The following is a 27,851-nucleotide window of genomic DNA, read 5'->3' on the forward strand; positions in this document are numbered from 1 at the left end:
ACTTACTCCCAAGATATTTGAATGAAACCATCCTTATTACATTAATGGGGAGCCATAACAAAATGTTTCCTCAAAAATGCATTTTTAGACTAGTAAAATCATGTTGTGTGCAAATGGTGGCCATTAGATTAATTACAATCGTATTATTGATTTTATAATCTTCACAGTCTTTCACTATGAAGCAGCATGTAAATTATAATAATTATGATTAAGACAACTTTCGTCTTCATGAGCTCCATGAATACTGTACCACCACATAAAAACAATCTCTGAGGAGAGGAAAATAAAAAAATACGGTTTTGTTACTGGCATTTAATTCATTTAAATTCAAATATTTTATGCAGGTGTCTTTGAAATAAATAGTCATTCATATTATGACTTCCAACAAATGATGTATATTCATGGTAGCTTCTGAGGAGCTGGCATGCAAAATAATGCAGCAGTTCCAACTGTCATAAATGTAAACAGCTTAGTCCAAAAGTGTCAACTTCCTTCATGTTAGGGTTAGTTTGCCTCTTATTTTTTTCTTTCATTTGATTACCTTTTATACGTTTAAATACAGACCTTCTAAAACTTACTTCCTCTGTAATACTAAAATAGCCTTGTATTGTACTTAAGCCCTAGTATTCTTTCTAGGAATTAAAAATTTAAACATAGAAAAATAGGGAATGTGGTAGAAGAGAAAATGTATGAACACTCTTATCTATTCACTAAAATATGAAGACTGCCATTGGAAAATATTTTTGTCTCTGTTTTAAAATCCTCTAGTATGCTAGCTGGGAGCTGAATTCCACATATCTTAAAATTGCCAAATTTGAAAAATACTGCTCTAGCACAAGGTTTCTGAAATTATGTCGCATATAACTCTAGACTTCCACAAAAACTTGATAGGTCTATTGGAAACTTAAGGGGGGGGGATTCACTCATATGCTGCCAGTTTTTTTTCACTATAGCTTTGTCTTGATCTGGGCTTCCATTATTTTCCTTTCATTATTTTCCTTTCCTTTCATTCCATGGCTTAAAAGCATTTGAAATCTTGCTCTAGCAGATTAATTACAATTTTTGGCAGGAACTTTATAATAAAATGTCATCCTTCTTATCATAAAAAAGTAAAATATGAGGTAGTCTTTGTACGTACATACAGTCTGTTACATATGACAAAAGCAATACTGAAGAGAATATTTTCAGAAATGTACAGAGTGTTTTATAATTCCTAAAAATAAGTTGATATAATTTATTAAAGAAAAAAGGAAGTACTGTGTTTAGTGACTATCATTTTACAGTCTGGAAATGACCTTGTTCACTTTTTCATGGTTGCAGGCTTGTATCACCAGAACAGCCCCCAAAAGCCAAATTTCTCACACTGGGCTCCAAGTTCCGCTATAGTGGACGTACCCAAGCACAAACACGCCAGGCTAGCAATCTCATAGATAGACCTGCCCCACACTTTGAACGGACCTCAAGCAAACGAATTTCCAGGAGTCTTGATGGTGGTAAGAGCTGCATAGAAACTGTAGTGATTTTCTTATTTATTACTTATAAAAGAATCTTATACATTGGAATAGTGTAACCCTGTTTGTCCTTTAACTTTCATGTAATAAGTACATTTTTCATAGGTCTTGCCAAACCTGTTTTTTAAGAGAGAAATCCTGCTGAACTTGTTCCTTAAGAAATGCTACTTTTTTCAGTATATAATGGATTGGATTGGATTAAAAATGTATTAAAGAACTGTTCCATAGAAGTTGCTGCTGGTTCCTCTTGCAGAACTGTAGATGTCAAACTATTTGTCTATAGCTTATTTATAGCTAAGTACCTCATCCAAATTCAAAAAGGTGACCAATTCAAAATTAATTAGAGAATATGGCCCAGATTAACTGATCTTTATTCTGTGTATGGATTGACTAAACATACCATAGGCAGTAGTTTAGAAGTTGCTATTTGAGTGAGGAGTATTAGACATGGACTAGAACAGTGGTCTCCAACCAATGTACTGGGGAACACTGGTGGCGTGTGAGAAAATTTTGGTAGTCCACAGAGAAATGTCCCTCCCCCAGCATTCCTCCAAAGCAATTAATCCAGGCTGCACAGGAACACAAGGCTGCGCCGCCCACATGGCCCACCCACCTGTTCGCCCCCACCCTTCGGCCAAGTGCAAACCTTACCTTGAACAGAGCTACACGAGCTGGAACTGGAAGGTAAAACCAATAGGGGAGGGAAATCCGCCCCGGGGTAGCTTGCTGACATTGGTGGGAAAGTTGGTCCCATATTCCAGAGCTTCAGTAGTTATAGGACTGGCCTTTTGGTCATCCTGGAGCAGCTCCTCCAGTCCATGGCGGGCAGGTACACCCGGGTGGAGGAGCAGTTGCTCCGGGATGACCAAGGGCCAGTCCTGTGACTACTGCAGCTCTGGAATACGGGGCCGACTTTCCCACCAACGTTAGCAAGCCACTGTCAGTCAAAATTCATATTAGTGGTCCGCGAGATTTAAAATTATGAGTTTGGTGGTCTTTGAGGTTCAAAAGGTTGGCGACCCCTGGACTAGAGCATTCAGAGTAAATCAAAAGCTTATGTAATATTAATTTATAGAGCAGTTTTCACTCTTATGCAGGCACATGCACAAATATGTAGAAATAGGACATGTTATAAATACTGTAACTGTAACATGCTTTACTGTGATAAATATAGTTTGTTTTTATATTTTACCAATATAACATGTATCTAGTGATATTTATATTCTGTCACATTTACATATAGTCAAACATTATTGTAATTTTATTGTAATTCTCTCTTACTGTGTTTTATTTCTCCTTTGTAAAATTTCATTGATATAGCATATTTTCTCAAACTACGTGATATTATAGTCCCCTAAAATAATAAATTCCACCCACCCCACATGAATAAACTTTTTTTCATTGGTGGTAATGTGAGTAAGAAAGAAGTATACCACTTCTTGTAACTAAGTTTTAAGTTCTATCTCATAGTCTGTATCAGATTTGTAGAACAACAGCTGCCTTGTTGGGACACAGGCCAAAAGCCCAGGGTGAGCTTTGACATTAACTCCCAGTTAACCATGCAAGACTAACCAGGTTTATAAAAATTTTTGACCCCCTACAGAGAGTCTGAACCCTTAATCCTGGTGGAATGCTTGTTTGTTTTTAAAGGAAACAAGTCAGAATTCATCTGAAAACTAATAGGGTTTTTCTTTTAATATATATTTTTGCAGCTCCAGTAGGCATTGTAGACCAGAGTCTGCTAAAGGACTTTTCTGTTGCTGCTGGTGGGAGGATCTTTGACACAGCTGAACAGCACAAGTTAAAAGATGAGGAAGACAGAGATGCAGATGGAGACATTGCTAAAATGTCACAATTAGAAGATGGAAAGGTATGTTTGTTGAAAACAGTCTATTTTGTAGAAATAACATTAAATTGGAATGCTATCTAAGTTGTAGTAGTTAAATTGTAGCTTCAAACTTCTATGGCTGTTTTTATAACTTACCACCCTCTGTAGGAGAAGGTGTGGATAGCATGAGATCAAATTATGATCTGCTTCTTAGGGTTCTAAACCATTGAGTAACTGTTGGAATAGTAAATGTGTGTACTTTCATGATTAAACACTCACAATTCTAAATATTTAACTGCTTTGTAAGAGTGACTTAAAATCTGGAAATTTTTCAAGATCTATAATTAGAAGCATTGTGTGTCCTTGTGCTGCTGTCCCCCCTTTTATTAAAGCTTTGAATGTCTGTCTGTTTCCATTTACACTGCTCTTCACAGGCAACAAAAAGCTGGTTGAAGTGACATAATCCAAATGTTTGGATTGTATGTTGTTTAATTAGGTAACAAATGGGGCTTTATAAATGTTTATACATTAATATTCTAACAGTACTGCTTACCCTATTTTTGAGTAAAAATTATCACTAACAAATGTCTCCCTTCCCTCTTCTTCACACTTTCCTTCTGCTTACAAACATACCTTTATATTATGGTCATGTCTGCATCTAAGATTAGACTTTCTCTACCATTATACTCCTCCCATTTTGCTTTTCTCCTGTATTTTGCTCTATTTTATGCATTTATGCATCACCTTTCATTCATTCTCTTTCATCCCATTCCTCAAATTTAATTGATATTCATGAAATGGACATGCTTTTAGATAGTTTAGATTATAGGAACCTTAGTAAACCTGCACAGAGAGCAGGAACTCTCAGTCCTGTGGCTGAAAAGCCAGAATGTAATAGAAATGAAGATAAACCATTTACCAGCTACTAGCTTGTAACTCATTTGGGGGGTTGGGGTGGGGGGGGTGTCTTTTTGCAATAGACAGAGAAGCTGATAAAATTACTGAAAATGAAGATGCTATATCTACAGAGTTTAGTTTGAGAAAATGGTTTTCTTTAGTTTCCATGCTTGGTTTGATAAGGATAGCTGCATTGGATCTCCTAGTTTTACAGAAATGTACATCTTCTTCCTTCCACTTCGTGTTCAGCAGTATCTTTCTGATACTTCTCTCTCATTTCTTCCTTTCTTTCGTGTTATTTGTGTCATTTCTCCTTACTTTTTAATCAGTTCCTTTTTCACTCACATTGTCCCTTCCTGTCCTTCTGTTATGTTGCAACCTGGAGCCTAAAGCAACTTCTCTGAATGTTTTTAATGGCGCTACTCTAACAGACAAAGCAAAGGAAGAGAAGGTGTGTAACTTTGTTGCCCTCCCAACTTTTTTGTATATACATTTGTTAACACATGTTCAGAGGTAACCTGTATTTCCAGAATGAGGCCATAGTGGTTGTGCGTTTAGTGCGATCTATTGATATGTAACCATCTATATAAATTCTGTGGTATTAAAAATTAGATAAATAGTATGGTTTACTTGACACTATTCTTAGAGAACACAAGCTACATTAAGTTGTTTCCTGATATGTTTAGAATCTCACAAATCAAGAACTGAACTGCAAAAACTGGCCACCAGATTTCAAAAATGCAATCTTAGGCTACTGGAGGCCTCAGATTGCACACTCCTGAATTAAATAAACTCTTTACATTGAAGCTTTGCTTCATGCTTGTGGCAATCAAGTCCATACATACCTATGCACTTAGTTGCTATTCTTATGGCATATCTCTTCCAAAATGGATTAGGTTAAGGCATTCCCAAAGATGAAACATACCACTTGCCAAACAAGCAACTGGCCTTTAGACATAATATTCTGTAAATTGTTTAGCATTCCTTAGTCATTTGAAAAATAATGGAACTGGTTTCCTTTAATATGTGTTTTTTCTTCCTATTTCTGTTAGATAGTTCTGCCTCTTTCTTTTAGATACTAATATCTCATTTTGACAAATGCTCAAAAGGCTTTGTTCAAATGTAACAATAAGCGATTGTGTATTATGATTAGAACAAGGCTTTATACAATACAAGTTTGTGTGTTTTCCTTCCTACAAAGAAGATATAGGAGGAGTCTGGAAGCGTTTATTTTCACTTATAATAAATCAGTCTTAGTTAGGATTTGCCTATACAAACCAACTTCAAAGCAGCTCCGGTGCAACTTTGTTGTCCATTTTAAATTTTTAACAAATTTTAAAACTGATTTGGGGAATTGTTCAACAGGGGTCACTGATCAGTAATTCAATAGCTAATTCTGGTTTTCTTTTTGTCATATGTCAAAGCTGCATATGACTTTTGAAATTTTAGTTGTGACTTCCTAGTTTTCCAAAACTCTAGAAGCTTATTAGAACTTATTAAACCTGCTGAAAAGCAAACCTATACTTATATTTAATTAAATGTTAATGAAACAAAAAATAATCATGTATTGCATCCTGCATGTCACTCATATCAAATATAACTCTTGGGCCAGAAAAAGAACTGAGTGAATAGTTTTGAATTCTTTATACAATACAATTAAAGCAGGCCCTATGTTGGAAATATATAATGTTAATCAGAATGTGAAACAATATTGCTGGGGGGTGGGGGGTTGGAGGAATTTAACTTTACTGGAGAGCACATAAACATCTCTTTGATATGAACAAATGTTAAACGTGCTAATCTTGTTGAAGATAACTTGTCACTAGTCGTATTTGGCATTATATTTGAATAATATTTCATAAGTGAGAGGCCATACCTGTACTGCCTTTACTCTGGTGTTTACATTGACCCCACTCATTATTTATCTACTCCAGTAATATCTCGTATTATTGTTAACACAGATCAATTGCATCTAAAGATAGTTTGTGCTTCTTCTCTTATAAAAGGACTGCCAACCAATTGCATAGTGATTTGCGTTATTGGATTATGCGAGGAATAGGCAAAATGTTTTCAGATTCAGAATGACTTGAAAATCCAATTATGAGAGGCAGATGGTCTATTTCAACCATTTTGGAAGTATAGCTAGCACTTAAAACACTTTTAAAATTCAGTGCAACAATCAGCTTCATGCTAAAAAAAAATGGACAACTACACCATGCTGAAGTAGTTTGAATTTGAAACAGTTTGCATATATCTGGATAAATAAGTATTAATAGCAATAGATAATACATAAGTATCAAAGATAAAATAATTCATTGAAATATATGATGGGTGGGAGAGTTGCAAGTTAAAAACTTAAATGAGTTTGATACTATATATGTATCAAGTTCTCCAGATGAGCTGTTCAGAGCATCCATTGTTTGGGATGATGCTTCTGTCGCTCGTTTGATAGGCTGGGCTTTAATTGAGAGGACACTCCTCCTCCTCAACGGGACTCCTCCCTAGCGTCCCCAGTTTTTGCTCAGCCTTCGCGGATATAGGCAGCTTAATTTCCTTTCCCTTGGCTGGAATAGCAAAGACTTCAAAAGGAGACAACAAAAAGGTTTGTTTTAAACTCTAAACAACTCCTGCAAGGCTTTTAGTTTCAATGAGTCAAGCAGCTCCCTACGATATATAACTCGAGCCAAGGGAGCTCTCCGTAGCTTCAGATAATGATCTCTCGCCCCCAGGATGATCAGAGGTGATAACGCCTCAGCCGCATGGCTAACAACTCACATTACGATCTTTTCAAGCCGAGCCACTACGATCGCCACCGCCCGCGCCCAACAGGAGAGGCTCCATTTTAAAAGGGGCCGAGGCTTTTTTTCTCTCCCCTGGGAACACCATCTGGGGTGGGGGCATCAGCGCCCATCTGCCCCACCGCGCCTTTTTATTCAAGGGAAAACTCTGCAGTACGACTCCCCACAAGGCGTGGAAGTGCTGCTGAGCCGATTTAACTCATTACGCGCCTAAAGAAATAACGGCTGGCGCCATTGCAGACTCACTAACCATGTGGTAGTGATCTGCATTTTATTTCTGGAACTGTGAGAGGCTTTTCTTTCCCCAAGCAGGGGTCTCCGTCCTGGAACCCGAGGGAAATCACCTTAATACATATGTGTGTGTATGTAGATAGATAGATAGATAGATAGATAGATAGATAGATAGATAGATAGATAGACAGACAGATAGACAGACAGACAGACAGACAGACAGATATACAGATGTAATTATTCTATTTTGGACCCTTATTCATTAAGGAGGAAACTGTTGGCTTATGCCCTCACAGAATTAAACAGCGGCACCACAGCGAGCACCAAGGCCCATGTCCGTGTCTCTTTGTTTCCTTTCAACCACCCACCATTGGGTGCAAGACCTCTTCCTCAATGACCAGTAAGTGGCTGAGAGCACAATTCCCAAGTCCTATGAGACACAATCTCTTCCTGTACCCAGGGGCATCACTGCTTATTTGACCTGGAGCGCTGCGATGTTGACAACATGGGCCACAAGCGCCAATAGAGAAAATTTACAAGGCGACAACATGGGCCTCACCATCGCCTTTTATTTAGAAACTATTAGAATGATGTCTTCGCCTCTACGGAGGCTGCCTTTGACAGGAAAGTGTTACAAAGGGTCCATAGGGACCAAGAAAAGGGGAATCCAAACCAGACGGAAGCCCTCCCGTAGGACACGCCAAGCTTTGGTATGTCCCAAACAATGGATGCTCTGAACAGCTCATCTGGAGAAGGGGCGTTGGTACTTACCTGACACGCCCTTTCTCTGTGAGCTGTGAAGAGCATCCATCCCCACCCTTATTCGTCTGGTGGGATGCTATTCCAGCCAAGTATTAGAAAGGGTGAAGGAGAAGAAATATTTCATCACTTCGACTTCGCCAAAACTGGGGACGCTAGGGAGGAGTCCCGTGGAGGAGGAGGAGCATCCTCTCAATTAAAGTCCAGCCTGTCAAACAAGCGACAGAAGCATCATCCCAAACAATGGATGCTCTTCACAGCTCATAGAGAAAGGGCGTGTCAGGTAAGTACCAACGGCCCATCTAATTTATCAATTTTATTTGGACTATGCTGTGTTACTTGAATGACTTCTGTTGATTTCAAACATTTATAACAAAACCAAGAAAAACCTGAAAGACTATTTTATTGAGCATAGGACAGCAGACTTTATTCTGATTATATTATAATTAAAATAGCTCATTCAGAAAGTTCAAAACTCAAAAACTTAGTTTTTCAAATTATTCAGTTTTTAAAACGCCTTTAAAGTTATAGATAAAAATATACTAATATAGAGCTCTGTCTGTAGAATAACAGAATTTCCATTTCAGCCATTGCTACAGTGCTGTAGGTAGATGCCTAGTGTGTTAAATTTATATTTAAGCGACTGCCTGCGAAGACTGCTGGATTGGGGCTGACAGGTGAAAAGGAAGCAGTATGCTCCTTCCCATATTTAGGCAGACCAGGTTGCCCTGGTAGAAAAAGACATTTAGATGCCTAGTGGTTTAATACATTGAGCAATATCTGAAGCCAATACATTTTGTACTTGTAAATAGGTTAAGTTGTTTGCAGTATTTCCAGTTAAAGACTCTATTATGCTCCAGTAGCTTCCTCTAATTCTCCTTTTTTGCTGATCTCTGGGTGATTCCACTACATAGACGGAAATGGAAGAGGACGAAATTCACAAGAAGGTTGCTGACTGCATTATTAGTGTCTGAAGCTTCTATAGTTTATGTTTGCATGGTACCCTTCTGTATTTAATTTCAAAGCCCTGTTTATTGAATTTTTAAGCACTTGTGGGCCTTTTTAATGATCATGGGCTTTTTTCCCCCTTGTTCTCTTTTATGTGTGTGTATGTGCTTTAATTTTACAGATTTATTCCTTGAGAGTAAATGGGGAAAATATTTATGTCAGACATAGCAATTTAATGTTGGAGGTCTGTATAATTAAAGGAGCACTTTCTGTTCTCATGGGCTGCTAGGCTGCACGAGATGGGAAATCACTTGCAGGCTGCTCTGGGCACAATGCATGAAATGCATGGAGATGTTCAACTTGAACATGCATGTTCTATTTTGGTAATTCTGTAAAATGAACTATATTTTCAGCTGTTACAAATACTTTTCAGTGGCAAGTGGAACATGGCCCTGTTTAGATGTTAAGACTTAAAAGAAATGGGACTTTTTAGAAATGTCTATCACTTTATAAAGGCACTACCCAGAACTTTCAATGTTGTAACACTTCCTACACCTGAGTGGAAGTATAAGAATAGAAAAAATGTGGCGTTCAAGTTAGAACAGAAATTTTGAGTTCTCTTCCTAAATTATTTGTGGGCAACATACCAAACTTTTTAAAGCATTGTAGGTTTAATTTTATAATACTATCAATTAATCTTTGTGATACCAAGAGATACCAATTGCCAAGGGTTTGAAGATGAAATTGTGCATGTAGATTCTCTTGGCAGAATAATTTGTAAATAAAAAAATGGATCATCCAGATGGGGCTATTTCCAATATTAAATTTAGGATATCTGAGAGATAGGTAGATGTATAATGGAAAGGCCTGTAGATTTAAAGTAACCTTACTAACATGTTCTGTTGCTTTCTGGCAGCTTCTGATAATTTAATATATATTGGCATAACTTTACCAAAACATTGTTGAGATTATTGCATAACATTGCATTGAACAAATCCAAGAAAAGTGCCTAATCTTAAAATTATTTTTTAAAAAAATATTATATTGAGACAAGTTGTAATAAATTAAAATTGATTTCCATTTTTTAGATTCCCACTAAAATTTCAATTGTCTCCTGAAATTTTTGTATTTGTATAGTTTATCTTGTCACAGGTGGCTATGTTTGAACCTTTTCAAATAAGATTTTTCTTTATACAAATAGCAACACAAAGCATCCAATTTCCCCCAAATTCTGGGAAAATATTTTCTCTACAAGCTGTTTTAATGTTCTCTTTCACCAGTGTCTGTTTTTCTTTTTTCCTTAACATATATAGTATATTAGTTTTCTCAGACTTCTCTGCTATGTATCCTCTTAGGTTTGTCGCCACAAGGATAATATAAAAGAACAGAAGATTATTTCTCGGTTTCATTAAATTAATCAGTTAGCCCAATTCCTTACTATTTTATTTGTTTTATAAATTAATTTGCAGATTAATTGCAGAGTAGCTTTTATTCCTCCCCTTTCATGTGTCATTAACAATGACATAACATTTAGAAGGAACTGCAGAAGTCAGGTTTATACTTGAAATAATTCATCTGAAAGCTCAATACGTGGATGACAAAGTCATCTGTTTTCATTAAGCTATATTTTGTTCTATTAAAGAAGGTATAATAATGGAATTTGCTGCTTCCTCCTTGTAAATTCATTGCAAACAAGGAAAGATTATGGTTCTTCCAGCAAAATATTTTCAAATGAATTATTTTACATTTTTTTCTATAGTGGATAGTATTCCTGCAAATAAATGCAAATTCATTGATAAAAATCTTGTAGCAAGAGTGTATTCTGGCTCTAACTCTGATAGCTAAGCCAAGCTACTCTAATTCTCAGTCCCTTTCTTAGTATATACTGTATGTGATGTATGCTTTGCTGATATAAATTATAGAATCAGATGATTCATTTTTACAACAAAGGCAATGATAATTACAAGGTAATACTTGTAAGTAAGCTTAGAATATGCAGATTCACTGCAGCAGTTCATTTGTTGCGTAAACATCAGTTCCTCATAGTTGTAGAATTTATTTCATTCTAGTAGGTAGCATAAAGCCTCCGGCAGCCACCTGCCCAAGTTACCATGTTTTTGTCCAAGAAAGACATGCGGGGTTACTGTTAAGAGTTTCTTATTCTTATTCTTACTCTTATTTCGTATTGTTCCTCACATATAGACATAAATTTTCCCAACCAACTACTTGCTTCATTAAGATATACTGAAAACTTCTAAGGAGGACCTGCCTTGACCCTCTTTCTCTCAATCAAACTGTCTTAATTTCACTGTATCTTGGTTCTCTGGAATGCAGCCCCTCCCTCATGGGAATCCAGGCTGCATTTTACCACAGTTTTGCAGCAGGTTATGGCAACACCAACTTTTTATTTTATTTGAAATATTTGTAGTACATGATTTTTAATATTATAATGGAAATAAAAACAAGGTATTTATTTTCCTGAAAAAAAGTATAAATGAATATTTTTTTAATTGATAAACTGCTGTTATATTTTCAAACACTAGGCACTTTTCATGGTATTTTTTTAAAAAAATGTCTTTGTTGTATGAATTCCCTGCTCTTTTTACATTACACATTGGTAGGAACTGGATAAGACTCAGGATGAATTACTGAAGCATCAGGCTAGCATTAGTGAACTCAAGCGCAATTTTATGGAATCCACTCCTGAGCCACGCCCCAATGAATGGGAAAAACGGCGTATCACACCTCTAACTCTACAAGCACAAGGGGTATGTCATTAAAGACCCTTGTCAACATTCCATAATGAGCAATATGTATTATTTTATACAATATTAATAAGAAAAATAAGAACCATCTCTTCACTGCTAATGTGAAATTTATTTGCAGCTAATACTTATTAACTTTGTGTGCACGTTGCTTTGTTCACAAGTTGTAAGGAAACTAGAATTGAAGATACTGGTCATAACTCATTAGATTAACATTTAATAGTGCATTTCTAATCATATTAGTTCAAAGTTTTTAAGAAACTTTGTTGATTCACTGTAAATGACAAGACACAATCTATCAGAAAAAGGAAAATAGGGGAGAAGCATCATTTACAGCATTTTCTCTCCATCTCACAAACTAGTATGTTTAAGATTGGTGAAGAATGCAATGTAGTCAGAACATCAGGGATTTGTGATATTAGAAGATCTTGAAACATAATATTGCATTAAGAGTATCTATGGAACTTTGGTATATCACATTCACTATTCAATTAGGGATCGTAGTTAACAATTGTGTAGAAAAAGAAAGGCACCAACTTTGAAGGGTATTTTGAAATAAATATATCCCTTTAAAAAGTTGGCATTTAGAGATTCTTGTTGGTGATTGCCACCAACTTGAGTATAGAATCGTGGAATTTGAATTTTGAACCAAATATTTTTATAGTGCTTTTCTAATACAGTTTTAATCTGTATGAACATTGAAGTCCTGAAATTGTTGACTTTAGGGTTTAGGGTCTTTAGGGTCCTCTTGATTTGACCAGGACTTCATTATAAAATATATAAGCACTGGGAGAGTCCTTTTGTCATTTTTTTCTGTAAGCTATATTAGTGAAATGTTATAAATTCATAAATTAAGTTTGATGTGTTTGTATAGTGTAAATGATATACATATGGGATTAGTCATTCATATCTTGAATTTTCGGGGGAAAGTAGCATGTAGCTTCTGATTTTTAGCTAGTTTACAAGACACAGTTTCTCAATGTTGTGCTGGCATTTGGTGGACATTCTTGTCTGACATTTCTGTGGGGTTTGAATACAAAAATTGCATACATTTCAATGCCTGTGTTTCTGAGAGGTACTCTACCTTGTGGGTTGACACTTTGTAAAGCTCTTTGACTGTCTTCTTCCATGTTGATTTGGAAAAAATAATACAAATTTCCCACAATGAATGTAAACTAAGAGCAGTGGGAATATGGCGTCAGTGGAACAGGAATGGACTTAAAGGGTCTACTGGTTGACAAAAGAGCACAAAGGAATGGTAAATGAGGATGCCTACAAATTTATCTTTTATTCCTATACTTCCAAGCATCTGGGGTCCTGTTATATGTTGTTATTACTGTGCTTAATTGTTCAGTGTCTTGTCTTTTTTCCCCTCTAGCTGCAGATAGCAATTTCCAAAGTAGATATTCAACTTAAACTTTAACAAGTTATCCCCAGCGCAGTGGCAGTTCTTTTAAGTTTGAAGAATACTTGTGTTTTTCCCCCAAAACTCAGAGCCCTTGATGAACTGCCTTTGGTATTCTGAACAGCATTTTCTATTGCCACTATTGCCTAGCACAGCATATGTGATAGAATATATGTGATGGAATAATTTTGCAAAAATTACATAACCTCCAGTAATCTGAATTTCCTTAACAATAATGTTCTATATTTCTTCATCTGGGTATATACCAAATTATTGAGCAGAAAGTGAATATAATTCTATATAATATAATAATAATATGGAATAATTTATATGTAGAATTAAAATGCATCATATATAGACATACTTAGTTTACCTAAAATCTATTAAGTTTACAAACTGAAGGATCTATTTCTAATTTACTCTTTTCTTTTTGTCTTTTATTCTATGCACATGAATGTTATATGTTACATGTAGTTGGACAATGTTGCTATTTCAGTTTCTTATGCTACATCTTGTCTATCTTTTAGTTCTGGTTTCAGTATAGTTTTTAAAATTTTAATCTATGTGGTTTTAATGTTTTAATATGTTCATTATTTTTTATTTGTAGGCCTCCCAATTATCTTATAGGGGAGATGGACAGATATTAATATAGATAGATAGATAGATAGATAGATAGATAGATAGATAGATAGATAGATAGATAGATAGATAGATAGATAGATAGCAGCATTGATAAATTTTATTCCTGAATTTTATCATTGCGATTGCTATAAAATGTGTGTGTGTGTGTGTGTATGTGTGTGTATGAGAGAGAGAGAGACTAATTGCATGCATGCGCGTGCATGCGCGCGCACACACACACACACACACACACACACACACACAGAAATAAATGGGGCATATTAAAGTGAGGCAACATCAGTAATTATTTCATGTTGTTTTTATCTATTTAAAAGCACAGGATCTTTTCAGGAAAAGTAAATATTACAATAACCTGGTAGAGCAATGTTAGATGCTGTAGTATAGTCCTGATCAAGATGTACTTTAATTTTAAATGTATCACTATTAGACATACTGAGAAATCTTGTTATGTGGCAAATATACTAAGTTTAATCAATAAATGTAAATGTAGAATTTTTTCACTTTAACAAGAAAATGAAGTTAGAGCTTTACAAAAGAAGAGATATATTTTGTACAGAAAATTGGGTTCCCCTCCCCCCTCAGAAAGCTATAATTCTTTCTTTCAAGGACTATCCAAATATCTTGAAAAACTTCTTTGCTGTACTTTGAAACAGACTACTGTTTGATAAATGCTCCTATTTGACCCAACTTGTTTTTTATATATATGCAATCATTTTATTCAAAAATAATTAAAGAGACAATCAAAACTTAGCATTAGTTCAACTATTCATATTACAGTTTGTGTTACAAATTAACTCCAGCTTTACTGTCCATCTTCCATATTGAGGTATAATGCATTACATGCAAAACAGTAAAGTTTTAAAGAAAACTTCAAAATTAAAAATAGAATCATTTGATTCATATTGATTATGCAGGTTTATTATACACATTCATTGTTGAACCTACTCTTACCTGTAGTATTAATATTACAAGGAGAATAAATTTATTAAACAAATTCAACTAATATTAGAGGGGGGAAATTGAAAATGTGGTCAAATTTTAATGGACATGTCATGTCAGGGTGATTTAATGTGAAATTTATAGTTTTAAAAATAGAAGAGGGTTAAATGGAATGGCAAATATTGAATTAACTTTAAAATATATTTTTGTCATAGAAGTAAAATAATTTCTGTCTTTAAGGAAACACATTTGCAATATACAATTCTATGTATTTCTCTTCTTGCATGATCTTTTCCTTTTATTCCCCCTGTTTGTCTTTTTCTTTCTTTCAGCTCACTTCTGTCTTCTAGTGTTAATTTGTTGATTTCCACTTTCTAACTTGTCTAGAGCCTAGAAGAGGAGATAGCATCCATTTTATTTAGTAAAGAGGGGTTTTCTACTAGCATGAAATCTGCCTTCACTTCAGCTTTCTCGTGGACAGCAGAGAGCGCTGTTGGGAAAGATAATGTACCTTCTGAAAAACACTCTGCCTCATCAATCTCTCAGCTATTACCTGAGGTGCTCTTACACATTTCCTTTTCCCAAATCAAAGCATAGAGTTGTGGATGGGTGGATGGACAATTTTTCACATGTTAGATAAATGCTTAGGTCCAATAAATTGAATGTCCTGTCATATTTTAAAAGACATGTAAGCTGAAATTATTTTGAAAAGCCTAAATGTTCAATAGGAACCAAAATATGCTGAAAACATTTGCATGGTGGGCTTTTTCCATCAATGCTATTTCAGAGTTATCTCCCCAAATGCACTGAGAATAGATGACAGGCACTTCCATTATTCTTCTTTTTACAAAATTCAATATTTAATGAAATATTAAATGCAAATATGTTTTGTAGAGCAAAAATAGTAAGGTAAAAATAGTTTACCAGAAATCTGTTTCTTGGAGGTAGATCTTAAAAATTCTTTTTCACTATTTGTGTGTATACATACACACACACACACACACACACACACACACACACACACACATACACACATGCATAATGCATTAGAGAAACCCATAAACGTCAACTACATCAAATTTTATACTTGTTAAAACCAAAATTCCTTATTATATCACACATGCTGTGCTAGGTTTAATTGCACAAAAATACTATTTTCTTATTTGCTCATATTTCTGTATCATTTAGCTTTTAAGCTCTGTTAACTAATTTATCTATATTGTAGGACCTATGGCATGGGTCATAAAAGATGCTAAATGTTAACAGCTAATGTCAATATAGCAGGAAATCATTACTATGTTCTAGTCATATTGCTTTATGCTTACATTATTAAATAAACTCCCTCACCTGATGCAGTATCCTTATGGATAAATTTCACATTTCTTTAGAGCTACATTAGCTCTATAGTTCCTACATTATAATAACTTAGGAAGTCTTATTACTTTCACTGAAATATGAATATTTTGGTAGTTATAGCAACATAGTCAGAAACCCCTAACTAAGTTGACTAGAAGCTAGTACCGCATGTACATGTATGAAACTTCTGAACATTTCTTTGATTTGACTGAATGATATCTGGTTAGTATTAGCTTGGATGGTTTGGCTTTTGTTATTTATGAGAGAAATAGTATTTTAATACCAATATTAAGAGTGTGTGTATGAGAGAGTTTTTATATTGGTGTTTAACATAACCCATAATAAAGCTCTGGAAGAGTCACCAGCTCAAGGTTTTTTTTAATATTTTCAATGTTCTTGTTTGTGATCTAACAAAATTGCCCCATAAATGTATGAGTGTATAGTCAGTTCCTCTGTGCTGTTGTAAAATGTAAAGGCAGATGTTTGTGTCAGTTGAGTGTAAAAATGTATTTATATCTCTTCCAATTGCTTTTTTGTTTCACAGAAATTTACTTTCCAAACGGAAGAGCCTTCCATTGGAACCAGCAGGACTATTAAGGTTCTAATATATTGCCATAGTCCATTGAGCTTTTACATTTCAAAATCTTCTTTTGTCTTTTCTTTGTTTGTTATTGTTGTGTTTTTTTTTCATTTAACAATTGCAAGTCATTTTTGCTCTTCATATGACCTGACCCACCTATCCTTTAGTTTTATGTTCGTTATTTTGTTTATTCATATGTTCTACTTTTTGTTTTTTTCTCACCCATTTGTTTTGTGCAGAGTTCACATGAGACTCTAGACATAGTGGAGAAGAAGCAGGCAGAGGTTGGGATAGCAGAGACAATAGTCACAGATGATACCGACAGGGGGAAAATGCCATTTGTCTGTGGTGGTGGGGAAAGTCAGAAGATGGAACACCTAGCAAAAAAAGACTCTTCATCACTGTCATCCAATAGCAACAGTAGTGAGAGTGAAGATGAAGTTGGAGAGTATCAGCCACACCAGCAGATTATACAAGATACTATAAAAGAAGAATTGGAAGAAAATGAAAGTCCCAAAGAGGAGGAACAGAGCTCAACAGCAGAAGTTTGTGTTAAATTTTCAGAAGAAGTCAGTCCAATTCAAACAGCAATTGAGCACAAGCAGTTGACTGGGGCTCCAGTCCAAACAAATGAAGCTTCCATAAACACATCAGAGAAGACAACATTAAGAAGATTGGATGATGAATGCCCAAAAGAAGAAAAGGAGGAAGATCTACCCAAACTAAATGGAGAAGCATTGCATGTTGACATTGATGTTTCACCACAATTAATTTGTTGCTCAGAGGTAAATGGTAGAAGAGGAAGTGACCCGGAAGTGTCTTCATCATAGGGTCAAATATTTCTGCCTTTCTTCTTCTCTATCTTATTCGGAATTCATAATATTGCAGATTGAGGGAGTCAAATTTTTCATTTCTCTCAGAAGAAATTTGGGGTTATAACTTTTTTTTTTCTTTTTTAAGTTTCTCATGTTCTCCTTCTGTTTGCATGCTTTATGAGTCTTCAAACATTTAATTGATTGGTCTTTTGTGACAAACTATGAAGCGTTATAATGTGTGTGGCAAAATCAGCCAGCATGTTTAATATTATATTTATCCCTTAAAACACAAAATTTTATACACATTATTAATTATTATTATTAATCTGCTTTTAGAGCTTAGCACAATCTCACTTCACTTGTACATGGATATTTGTACTTCATGAGGCATCATTGGTTGTAATAATTATCATATTACTGCTGTTTGCCAAAAGCCTTTGCATTTACACGTCTCGTTATTTTATATAGGCAGATCTGTAAAGACATTATTACAATAGATGATAAATCAAAATTTTCTGAATCCAAAATATACTGTCAAATTATAGTGAATGATATGGAGTAAAAAACTTAAGAGTATCCTATTGCATATTCTAGGTTTAGGAGCATTCTTGTCAAAAACAATAGTGCCAATCAGCTAAATCTGGGTATACGGAGGGGCAGGGATTATAAGAAGCATAGATTCATAACAGGGTGTCATCTTTAGTAGATTTTACTTGACCATTCCTGTTCAGGCATCACTGGCATATTGAGAAGCCAAACAATGCCTGATTTATTCTGTTCTTCATATTTGTTTAAGGTATTTTGGGAGTTGCATATTTAAAGGACTTGGACATCTTTTTTCCTTAATCAGTTAACATTATCCATGAATATAGAATGGAATATCTACTAATATGGTTTGAAAATGCTTTATAGGTAGGTTATTGATGCGATTGTTTGTCAGGATTGTGCACCTGGTGTTAAGATTTGATTTTAGAATCTTGAAATTTTTTTACAATAACCATTGTTTCCTCATGTCAAGGTCTGTATACTGTATAGTTCGCTGTTTCATGACTATTGAATATAGCCTTCTGTATTTTCTGAACACTAGCCTCCACTTATTAAAACTGAGATGGTGACGATTTCAGATGCTTCACAAAGAACTGAAATATCCACCAAAGAAGTCCCAATTGTTCAGACAGAGACTAAAACTATCACCTATGAATCTCCTCAGGTACAGATGTTTAAATTAAAATAGCTGCATTTAATGAAAGCGATCGTGCTGCCTTTCTAGATAAGAATTTAATAAGATAGGAATCACAACTATCGTGATGGCTTCCTTTCCATATACTTCCCAAATGTTTGAGAAATAATTGCTTTTGATCCTATATAGATGACAGAATAAGTTAGATTACATTTACTGATTTCTTCCATACACTGTGCATTAGTCTGTCTAAACAAATCAGGATGCCTAGTACATTTGCAACATGAGTAGTTTACTGTCCTATCTTTAAGCCCCGTCATTGGCCTATCTTTACATTTCTAATGTCATATTACTCGCTATAAGCGCTATAATCTTCATGATTTTGCATAACAGGAAATAATATCTGAATTCTATGCAAAGGGAATTATTGAGCAATCATGAAATAGAAGAAGCACAAACATGGGAAAGTTCAGCATAATGAAAGATGAAATGAATCAACTACACATGGATATTTTACGCATCAGCAAATTGAAAAGGATTGGAATTGGATATTTTTCTGAGATCATACAGTTTACTGCTCAGGTCACAAAGAAGAAATGACATTGCTTTCATAATCAGGATATAAGCGAACACTGTGCTAGAATACAGTCTAGTTGATGAGAGGCAGCATTTGAGTTCTTACAAGGTTGCTTCTGCTTTAAAAAAATCATAAATTTGTGTTTTTATTTAATTTTTAATCAGTATTTGCTCTTCTTGCCTATGTAGTTTGATGATGGTGGTGATGTTGGTATGTTGTTGAGTGCGCAGACAATCACATCAGAATCTGTCTCTACTACCACAACCACACATATTACTAAGGTAGGAGAAAAGAAATAATTTAGAGTGTGAAGCTTTTTGTCACTCAGGTTTTTTTTCCTGAATCTTTGAGCTTTATAATTCTGGTTTATATGAACAAGTTCAACTTCTTCTATTTGATTATTCCTACTGTGGGGAAATCTCAACAGTTCATAATAGTCCTTGTTCTTTTCCTAAAAGGAGTTGGAAGACATATTTGCATGCCAATTTAAGTAAAATATAAAAATTGCTTTAATATGCTATTATAAGACAATGAGTGAAGCCAATGCAATCAAGTCTATTCATTTACACCAGCATTTTTGCTTACTGTGATATGTTTATACTTCCATGAAGAATATTTATTTTAATAGTAATTGGCTTGGTTAGAGATGAGTTTTGTAGTTGTCTTCTCATACATGAATACTAGCTTTTTAAGGTTCTTTATAGTTTTGTATGTTACTCTATGCTAAGAAACATAGTTTGTGTTAAGACTTCCTTTTTTTAGTATTTTAGCAAATCTATAGGTACTGCACAATAAAATTATTAAAGTAACATACAAAATAATATATTTACTTAATAAAAGTATGGATGTGTCAGAAATATTTAATGAGTAACAGCAAGTTGATTGCATCACACTCATATCAGAAGCACTAAGGCACTTGGTGGGGTTGAAAGGATTAGCCAGTGACATCACCATTGCCCGGGGGATGCCCAGTTGGAGACCCCTTTCCTGTCCCCAGCTGGAGCGAAGGATGGGAGCTCACCTGCCCCACAAGCAGCACTTAGGTCTTGAACTCAGGCTTGCTAACCTCCCAACCTAGCATCCTAACCATGTGAGCCATCATGCTCCTATAGAGCAGTTGATAAAAATACTATAAAGGTTGCAGCCAGTCAAGAATTTATAGAAGAGTATTTCAAAAGCTCTGCAACAGTGGGACTTTGCCGACTATCTCAAATTACAGTAGATTAACTTTTTTTTTCCTCTCTCCCTTCCCCCCTATTTTATTGTTTCTGAAATTTCTAGAAAATGTTAATTTCCAAATAACTTAATAAAAGCTAGGCAACTGGTAGATGAAAAGTTTTTTCTAACCTAGCATAGGGAATGGTATAAATAGCTCAAGAGCACAGCCTGTCCATCCTTTATGGGTTTCCTTATCAGAAAGGGTTTCAAGCTCACCTTTGAGCAGAATTCCCCCTCCTTTCTCTTTCCTTGATAAAAATATGAAGCCAATGATCAAATAAATAGCCATGAGTTGATGGGATGGCGGCAAAAACCTATTTTTATCTCTTCATGTATGAGGCCTATTTTTATTTGGCTAGTGAAAAGAGAGAAGTTGGGTGCCCTGATTTTGGCACAATTAAATTTCCTAGGCAAGAACTATTTTAATTTGCATTTTGAATTCTGTTTTTAAAATGATAGGCTGGTAAAATGTCACAATGGTTCCAAATCCTTTTTCAGCTGGACATATTATTTAAAGAATTGTGTTTCCAGTTATTTCTTTCTTTCTTGTACTATTAACAGTTCTCTAGCCATCTTTTTCCCTAATATGATGCTGAGGAGGGTGTGCTGAAGAGAGGTTAGGAATGATTGCAGTTATCAATAAAATGCACCTGTAGCAGAAACAGTTGTAGATAGCAGGAATATCAATCTAGAAGTGACAATGCATTTGCTTTTTCCTCGTTACTCCAAAGGCATTTGAAGTGTGTGTTGTAGCTTTGTCTAATTTTGCACAGGTAGATTTCTGCTGAATATCTTTTTCATTGCAATATTTGTCAAGTAAAATTCACAGCATTATAAGATTAAACAAACCTTTTCTGGTGAAACCTGTAGATGGTAAAAGGTGGTGTGTCAGAAACCAGAATCGAAAAGCGGATTGTTATCACGGGAGATGCAGATCTTGATCACGATCAGGTGAGACAAAATGAATGCTTATAATGAGGGAATTATATATGGAGGAAAGGAAGCTTTAAGAATATAAGGTATAAGATTTGGAACTTATCATAAAATGAATAATAGTTAAAATATTTAATTTGCAAAATGCGTTATTTACAAAAATGTTGTAGATTAAAGCAAAAAAAAAGTCATGTATGTTCATTAAACTCATACTGAGCTCTCATTAAAGTCTTCATAAATAAATGTAACCAGAATTTAATTTTAATTTCTTAATGGTAATGTATCAAGATTTCCAAATAAATTTAATCTGAGATTTGGATGTATGTGAGAAATTCAATCTCCTTGAAGCTTGAAATGAAATGGCAGAGCTGCTTAGCATTAGATCTGAGGGATATCCTTCCCAACACATGCTCAACATGGCTGGAGAATTTGAAAAAGTCAGACATGTTCATTTTAATAAAATTTAAAATTATCATCTTTATTTAGGAGTCTTAAAATGATGACATCCGAAAGTAATCTTACAGTGGGACCTATGTATTTGTATGAATTTAATCCATAAATGTTGATTTTTGTGTGTGTAAAATACATGGGTGCTTTTTTCAGTAGTATGCTGGTCATTCTTTCTGTGATGGACATTTAAATAGAAATAAAATAATAATTTATACAGTTGTATTCTTTTTGTTTCCATACATTCTGAAAAACTTACTGCTAAAGAAATGTCAAGTAGAGAAAAAAATATCTGTTTGTATATTTCTTTGTGCTGTTCTTTAGGGTTTGCTTTTGCATTTTTTTTTCAGCTGAAGTTTAGGGTAACTACATTGCTCAAAAAAATAAAGGGAACACAAAAAATAAAACATCCTAGATCTGAATGAATGAAATATTCTTAATAAATACTTTGTTCATTACATAATTGAATGTGCTGACAACAAAATCACACAAAAATTATCAATGGAAATCAAATTTAGCAACCCATGGAGGTCTGGATTTGGAGTTACACTCAAAATTAAAGTGGAAAAAAATACTACAGGCTGATCCAACTTTGATGTAATGTCCTTAAAACAAGTCAAAATGAGGCTCAGTAGTGTGTGTGGCGTCCACGTGCCTGTATGACCTCCCTACAACGCCTGGGCATGCTCCTGATGAGGTGGCGGATGGTCTCCTGAGGGATCTCCTCTTATACCTGGACTAAAGCATCCCCCAACTCCTGGACAGTCTGTGGTGCAATGTGGCATTGGTGAGTGGAGCGAGACATGATGTCCCAGATGTGCTCAATTGGATTCAGGTCTGGGGAACAGGCGGGCCAGTCCATAGCATCAATGCCTTCGTCTTGCAGGAATTGCTGACACACTCCAGCCACACGAGGTCTAGCATTGTCGTGCATTAGGAGGAATCCAGGGCCAACCGCACCAGCATATGGTCTCACAGGGGGTCTGAGAATCTCATCTTGGTACCTAATGGCAGTCAGGTTACCTCTGGTGAGCACATGAGAGGGCTGTGCAGCCCCCTAAAGAAATGCCACCCCACACCATTACTGACCCATTGCCAAACCGGTCATGCTGGAGGATGTTGCAGGAAGCAGAACGTTCTCCACGGCATCTCCAGTCCCTGTCACGTCTGTCACATGTGCTCAGTGTGAACCTGCTTTCATCTGTGAAGAGCACCGGGCGCCAGTGGTGAATTTGCCAATCTTGATGTTTTCTGGCAAATGCCAAATGTCCTGCACGATGTTGGGCAAATGCCAAATGTCCTGCACCTGTGGACATTGGGCCCTCATACTACCCTCATGGAGTATGTTTCTGACTGAGCAGCCACATGCACTTTTATGGCGCGCTGGAGGACATTTAGTAGGGTTCTGGCAGTGCTCCTGCTTTCCCTCCTTACACAAAGGCGGAGGTAGCGGTCCTGATGCTGGGTTGTTGCCCTCCTCCAGCCTCCTTCTCCTGATGTACTGGCCTGTCTCCTGGTAGCGCCTCCAAGCTCTGGACACTACGCTGACAGACACAGCAAACCTTGCAACAGCTCTCATTGATGTGCCATCCTGGATGAGCTGCACTACCTGAACCACTTGTGTGGGTTGTAGACTCCTTCTCATGCTACCACAAGAGTGAAAGCACCGCCAGCATTCAAAAGTGACCAAACCATCAGCCAGAAAGCATAGGAACTGAGAAGTGGTCTGTGTTTACCACCTGCAGAACCACTCCTTTATTGGGGATGTCTTGCTAACTGCCTATGCTTTTCACCTGTTGCCTATTCATTTGCACAACAGCATGTGAAATTGATTGTCAATCAGTGTTGCTACCTAAGTGGACAGTTTGATTTCACAGAAGTGTGATTGACTTGGAGTTACTTTGTGTTGTTTAAGTGTTCCCTTTTTTTTTTGAGCAGTGTATATATAGAAAACAATTATTAATTTTGATTTAGGGTTAGGGATTCTGGAAATCGCTGATCTTTTCCACATCAACAAGTAAAATTTTAAGAGTAAAGTGTTTAGTGTTCTGAAATGCATTTTCCAAATTCTGCAGCTACCACATTAGCACAAATTGGAGAGAGGACGACAAAATTGTAGAGTGGAAATGATGAACAATAAAAAATATTAACTCTTCCAATTGCCATTTGTTTGCCAAACTGTATTTCATTAGTCTGAGATTGTAGATCAGCTCAAATGGGAAAAATAGGCTAAACAATAGACCAAGGCATATTGGAAACTAGCAGAAAAAAACAAGTGCCTTAGCATACATTTGCCACCGAGTGGTCTTCAATACCTTACAAAACAAAACATGAAAAAGCTATCCTTACTTAAACACGCTTTCTACAAATTTTAATACTTTAAATAATTTGATATCATTCAGCAAATTTGTAAATGTATTTATAGCTTTTGATATAACACTTTAAAAGTTTTTCTTCTTCTACAGTTGGTTGTTTTATTACGGGAATGATATGCTTAGTTTAATATTTCATTAAATTGTTCCAGGAAGATAAACATTAAGAGCTTTGCTAGCCATTAAACATTAAACTCTGTTAATTTTAATTTGCCATTTAGTTATTCCACTTTTCTGGCATTGCAGGCATTGGCCCAAGCCATTAAGGAAGCCAAAGAGCAGCACCCTGACATGTCTGTAACAAGAGTAGTGGTGCATAAGGAGAGTGAACTTGAAGAGGAAGGCCATTAAGGTGTGGATTTTCAGCTCATAATGTATACAACAATCATTCATATAACAATCGTTTGGAGAATTTCTTCATAAAGGCTTTAGATTATAGAGACCAGCCATATGAAAACCTCAACTTGAATATGTCTTATGATAAGTAAATGGATCTTCTGATTTTGCAGTGATTTTATTCTTCCATATATATTTTTAAAGAATGGTTCAGGAATTAAGAGTACAGGAAAGAAAAAGGGAAAGGGCATGGAGGCAGTTTTCAGTATCAAAACATGAGAAATGGCAAAAAGGATACTTGTTTATTGAGAAGACTGTCAAAATATTTGATGCCACCTGGTGGTATATTAAATATTTGTCCATGACAATCTAATGCAGTCTTTTGTTCCAACATACAGTCAAATCACACCTTTTAATAAGAACTAGGCAGATTTTCCTATACATGACTATTTGTCACACAACTTGTAAACTTTTGGAATTGATCCCAAGATAGTATTCAACATTAAAAAAAAAATCCAAAGTGTGGTAAGAAAGTTTAGTGTTGTTACATTCAACAATATGCATTTTTCAAGTGGCATGTAAATGCTCTGGGTGAATTAATAACTATGGATTTTCAAATAATATTGGCATACTATTCATATTATTGTGAATATTCAGTTTGATAAGAACAGTATATTATATTCCAGCATTATCAGTGATCTTGATGGGAACATGGAGCTTTGTGCTAACCCTGTGTTTTCTAAATTGCACACCTTGAATTTTAATGTAGATAATGTCGATAATACAAACACCCACCCACCCCAATTTTCTGCATTTACTGCGAGCAGTAAAAAGTTCTTCATCCTGCTTTTAAGTCACCACTATATTTGGATATCGGAATATTTGTTATATTCCTGCCCTTAGAATTGTGGATTAGTGTGACAGCACCTTGAGAGATTCACGGACATCAAAGCAATTTGTGGTTTAGATTGGCAAAAATCCTCTCTGTTCACACCACAGCTTTTCCAAAGTTACCCAGATTTGGAAGAGAAGTAGTAACATGTAATACCTGTCTTTGTCTCTGACTTTAAGCCAGGCAGAACTGGACATGCCTACCTTAAAAATTATGTTATACCTTGTGATTTTAATTATTATATCCTATATTATATTTTGTGCTATAAGAAGAAATTTATCATTTGACTGGTAGTTGCTTTAGTAACTTGATGCCAGATGGGCAGCAAATAAATTTTAAAATAAATAAAACAGATATTTCCCAAAGTAGAAGTTATGTTTATCTAACGATATACAAGGATTTTTAACAATAGCTGGGTTTTAGGTTCTACATTCTAAGTATAATACTGCTATTTATAATTACAGAATAAAGTAGCAGGTTCTGTCCCTCTGTAGCTTAACGGTAATTGGACCAATTAGAGTCTGAAATTTATTGGAAAAATATAGCATGAGGCCTTGGGAAGGAAAACTGTTTTCAAAAGAGAAAAAAGGCAATTTAGTAAAAATGTTTTAATATAGTTTAAGATTTATAACTATAATTGCATTAAATTTCTTCTTTAGGTTTATGAAGAATGCTTTGAGACTATGAAGAACTTCAATAATTCCAAGTTGATATCCTAGCCAGTCTTTCACTGAATACACCAAGCCTCACTACAGGGACCAAATTTCTCTAAACCGAATTGTCAACCTTACAGTTTTTCATGTATGTCTTTGTTTTTATAACAGATTTTTAACATTCTTGGATTTTTTTTAATGAGGTATAGAGATTTTTTTTTTGTTCAATTCCCTGCTATTTTTGTACAACTGATTTCTTGTTTGCATGAAGCAAAAATATTTAGAAAAAACTGTTTACTTGAGCAGTTTTAAATGCAGGGAAAAGGAACCCTGACTAATTTAGATACAGGCTTTTCAAAATGTCTCAAAGACTTAACTGGAAAAAATTTACTTTTTCAGATAAATGTCAAACAGTACAAGAAAAATATTCTTTTTATTAAAAAAAAAACACAAAATGTTCTTATAGCTTGGCAGGGAAAGTAAACTGAAAATCTGTATGATTTTTATATAGATTCCTATATTAAAAAAATTCTGTTTATTCTGATGATCTCCTATTTTTTTGAGAGAACTGGTGCTGGTATCATATAGAAGCGAAGTTTTAGTTATTAAAAAAATATATATTTCTATTGACCAACCACTGTTCAAGTAGCCTTTTGTTTGCACTTCACTGTCCTCAGCCAGTCCCTTCAAAGAGACCTAAGGGTCTAACATTCCAGAGTTGGAAGCACTTTGCTCTGTCCTTCCAGCAAATTTAGGCAGCTTAAAACTTAACGCTTTTCTCTTAGTGTGCTAAATGTCAGATACTCCCATTATATAAATGCATCTGCAGAAAAAATCTTGCTTTGCCTAAAAAGAAAAAAACCTCAGGGTTGGCAGCGCTTCTGATTCAAATGCAGAAAGTGTGTCGGAGCACACACTGAAAGCAGCATGCAGACTATATCTCCTTACGCAACTCCTTACAGAGTGGAGGAGAATTTTTCCATAGGTTTGTCTATGCGATCCCAGGAATAGACATGTCTCACTTAAGCAGTTGCAGTCCAGCACCACAGACTTGCACCTTCTGTCTTGGACTCTTTGAGGTGCCTTTTACTCTTTGAATCTTAAGTGCTGCCTTGCCCTATTAAAAACTCATTAACTCCTGTTATAACTGACATTTGTTGAGCAGTTATTGTTTAAGTAGCTTGCCTAATAACAGGAACAGGTTTTGAGGACCAAAAGGAACCAAGGGTATGGCCTTAGGTCCATTATCAGTGGTACCTGCTACTGAGGAGGTCTCTATGAAAACCTGTTGACTATATCCATTTTTCTCCATTGTTCACCATATGAACTGTATAGTTAAGATGCCATATTAAATTTATAGCAGCTTGAAGTTGTATTAAGTGATATTTTGCTTGCATAATACTGTTATAAAATAAAGTTTCTTTATTCTCTAAATGTTTCTCTGCTTTTAATATTTGACATTAAAAATAATGTAAACCTATCAGTGTTTATATTGTGTTGGGATTAAAAAAAACTTCTTAGGAACATATTCTTACATACTTAAACACATATCTGCTTTGCTTTTGTCCTTTCTAATATTTAGAGAAAATATTTTTTTGACTTTCAGCGGATCACTTAGAGAGAAGTGGGGAAATGGTATTGTGGCTCACTCTATGGCCTTTGATCAGTTGGGTTTTCTAAACTTCCTTTGTGGCTCTTGTGCTTTTCAGCAGTTACATGAAACCAAAAGATTTGGACTGAAATGTCACTAGTCTGTTGGTAACACCCTA

At 35.3% G+C, this 27,851-nt stretch overlaps 1 protein-coding gene across 42 annotated transcripts in view; it reads left to right on the forward strand.

Annotated features, from left to right (window-relative positions):
• EPB41L2 (erythrocyte membrane protein band 4.1 like 2) overlaps window positions 1–27,516 on the forward strand; it is a 113,036-nt gene extending 85,520 nt beyond the window's left edge. For 6 of the 42 annotated variants that reach the window (XM_087940927.1, XM_087940914.1, XM_087940919.1 and 3 more), the window contains exons 11-23: window positions 1,321–1,493; window positions 3,224–3,381; window positions 4,622–4,687; window positions 8,939–8,971; window positions 11,594–11,740; window positions 15,111–15,281; window positions 16,624–16,677; window positions 16,899–17,444; window positions 18,562–18,684; window positions 19,420–19,512; window positions 21,320–21,400; window positions 24,448–24,553; window positions 26,089–27,516. In XM_087940927.1, the coding sequence (XP_087797053.1) occupies window positions 1,321–1,493; window positions 3,224–3,381; window positions 4,622–4,687; window positions 8,939–8,971; window positions 11,594–11,740; window positions 15,111–15,281; window positions 16,624–16,677; window positions 16,899–17,444; window positions 18,562–18,684; window positions 19,420–19,512; window positions 21,320–21,400; window positions 24,448–24,552 (1,750 nt within the window). In that variant the 3' untranslated portion in view covers window position 24,553; window positions 26,089–27,516. Of the gene's footprint in view, window positions 1–1,320; window positions 1,494–3,223; window positions 3,382–4,621; window positions 4,688–8,938; window positions 8,972–9,153; window positions 9,217–11,593; window positions 11,741–15,110; window positions 15,282–16,623; window positions 16,678–16,898; window positions 17,445–18,561; window positions 18,685–19,419; window positions 19,513–21,319; window positions 21,401–24,447; window positions 24,554–26,088 lie in introns of all 42 variants that reach the window. The other 36 variants (XM_087941000.1, XM_087941005.1, XM_087941017.1 and 33 more) reach the window with 19 other exon arrangements.
• Window positions 27,517–27,851: the final 335 nt, after the last annotated feature.

The sequence above is a fragment of the Pseudonaja textilis genome, chromosome 1 (assembly GCF_049901715.1).
Source record: "Pseudonaja textilis isolate UNSWEBS1 chromosome 1, rPseTex1.2, whole genome shotgun sequence".
NCBI lineage: Eukaryota > Metazoa > Chordata > Lepidosauria > Squamata > Elapidae > Pseudonaja > Pseudonaja textilis.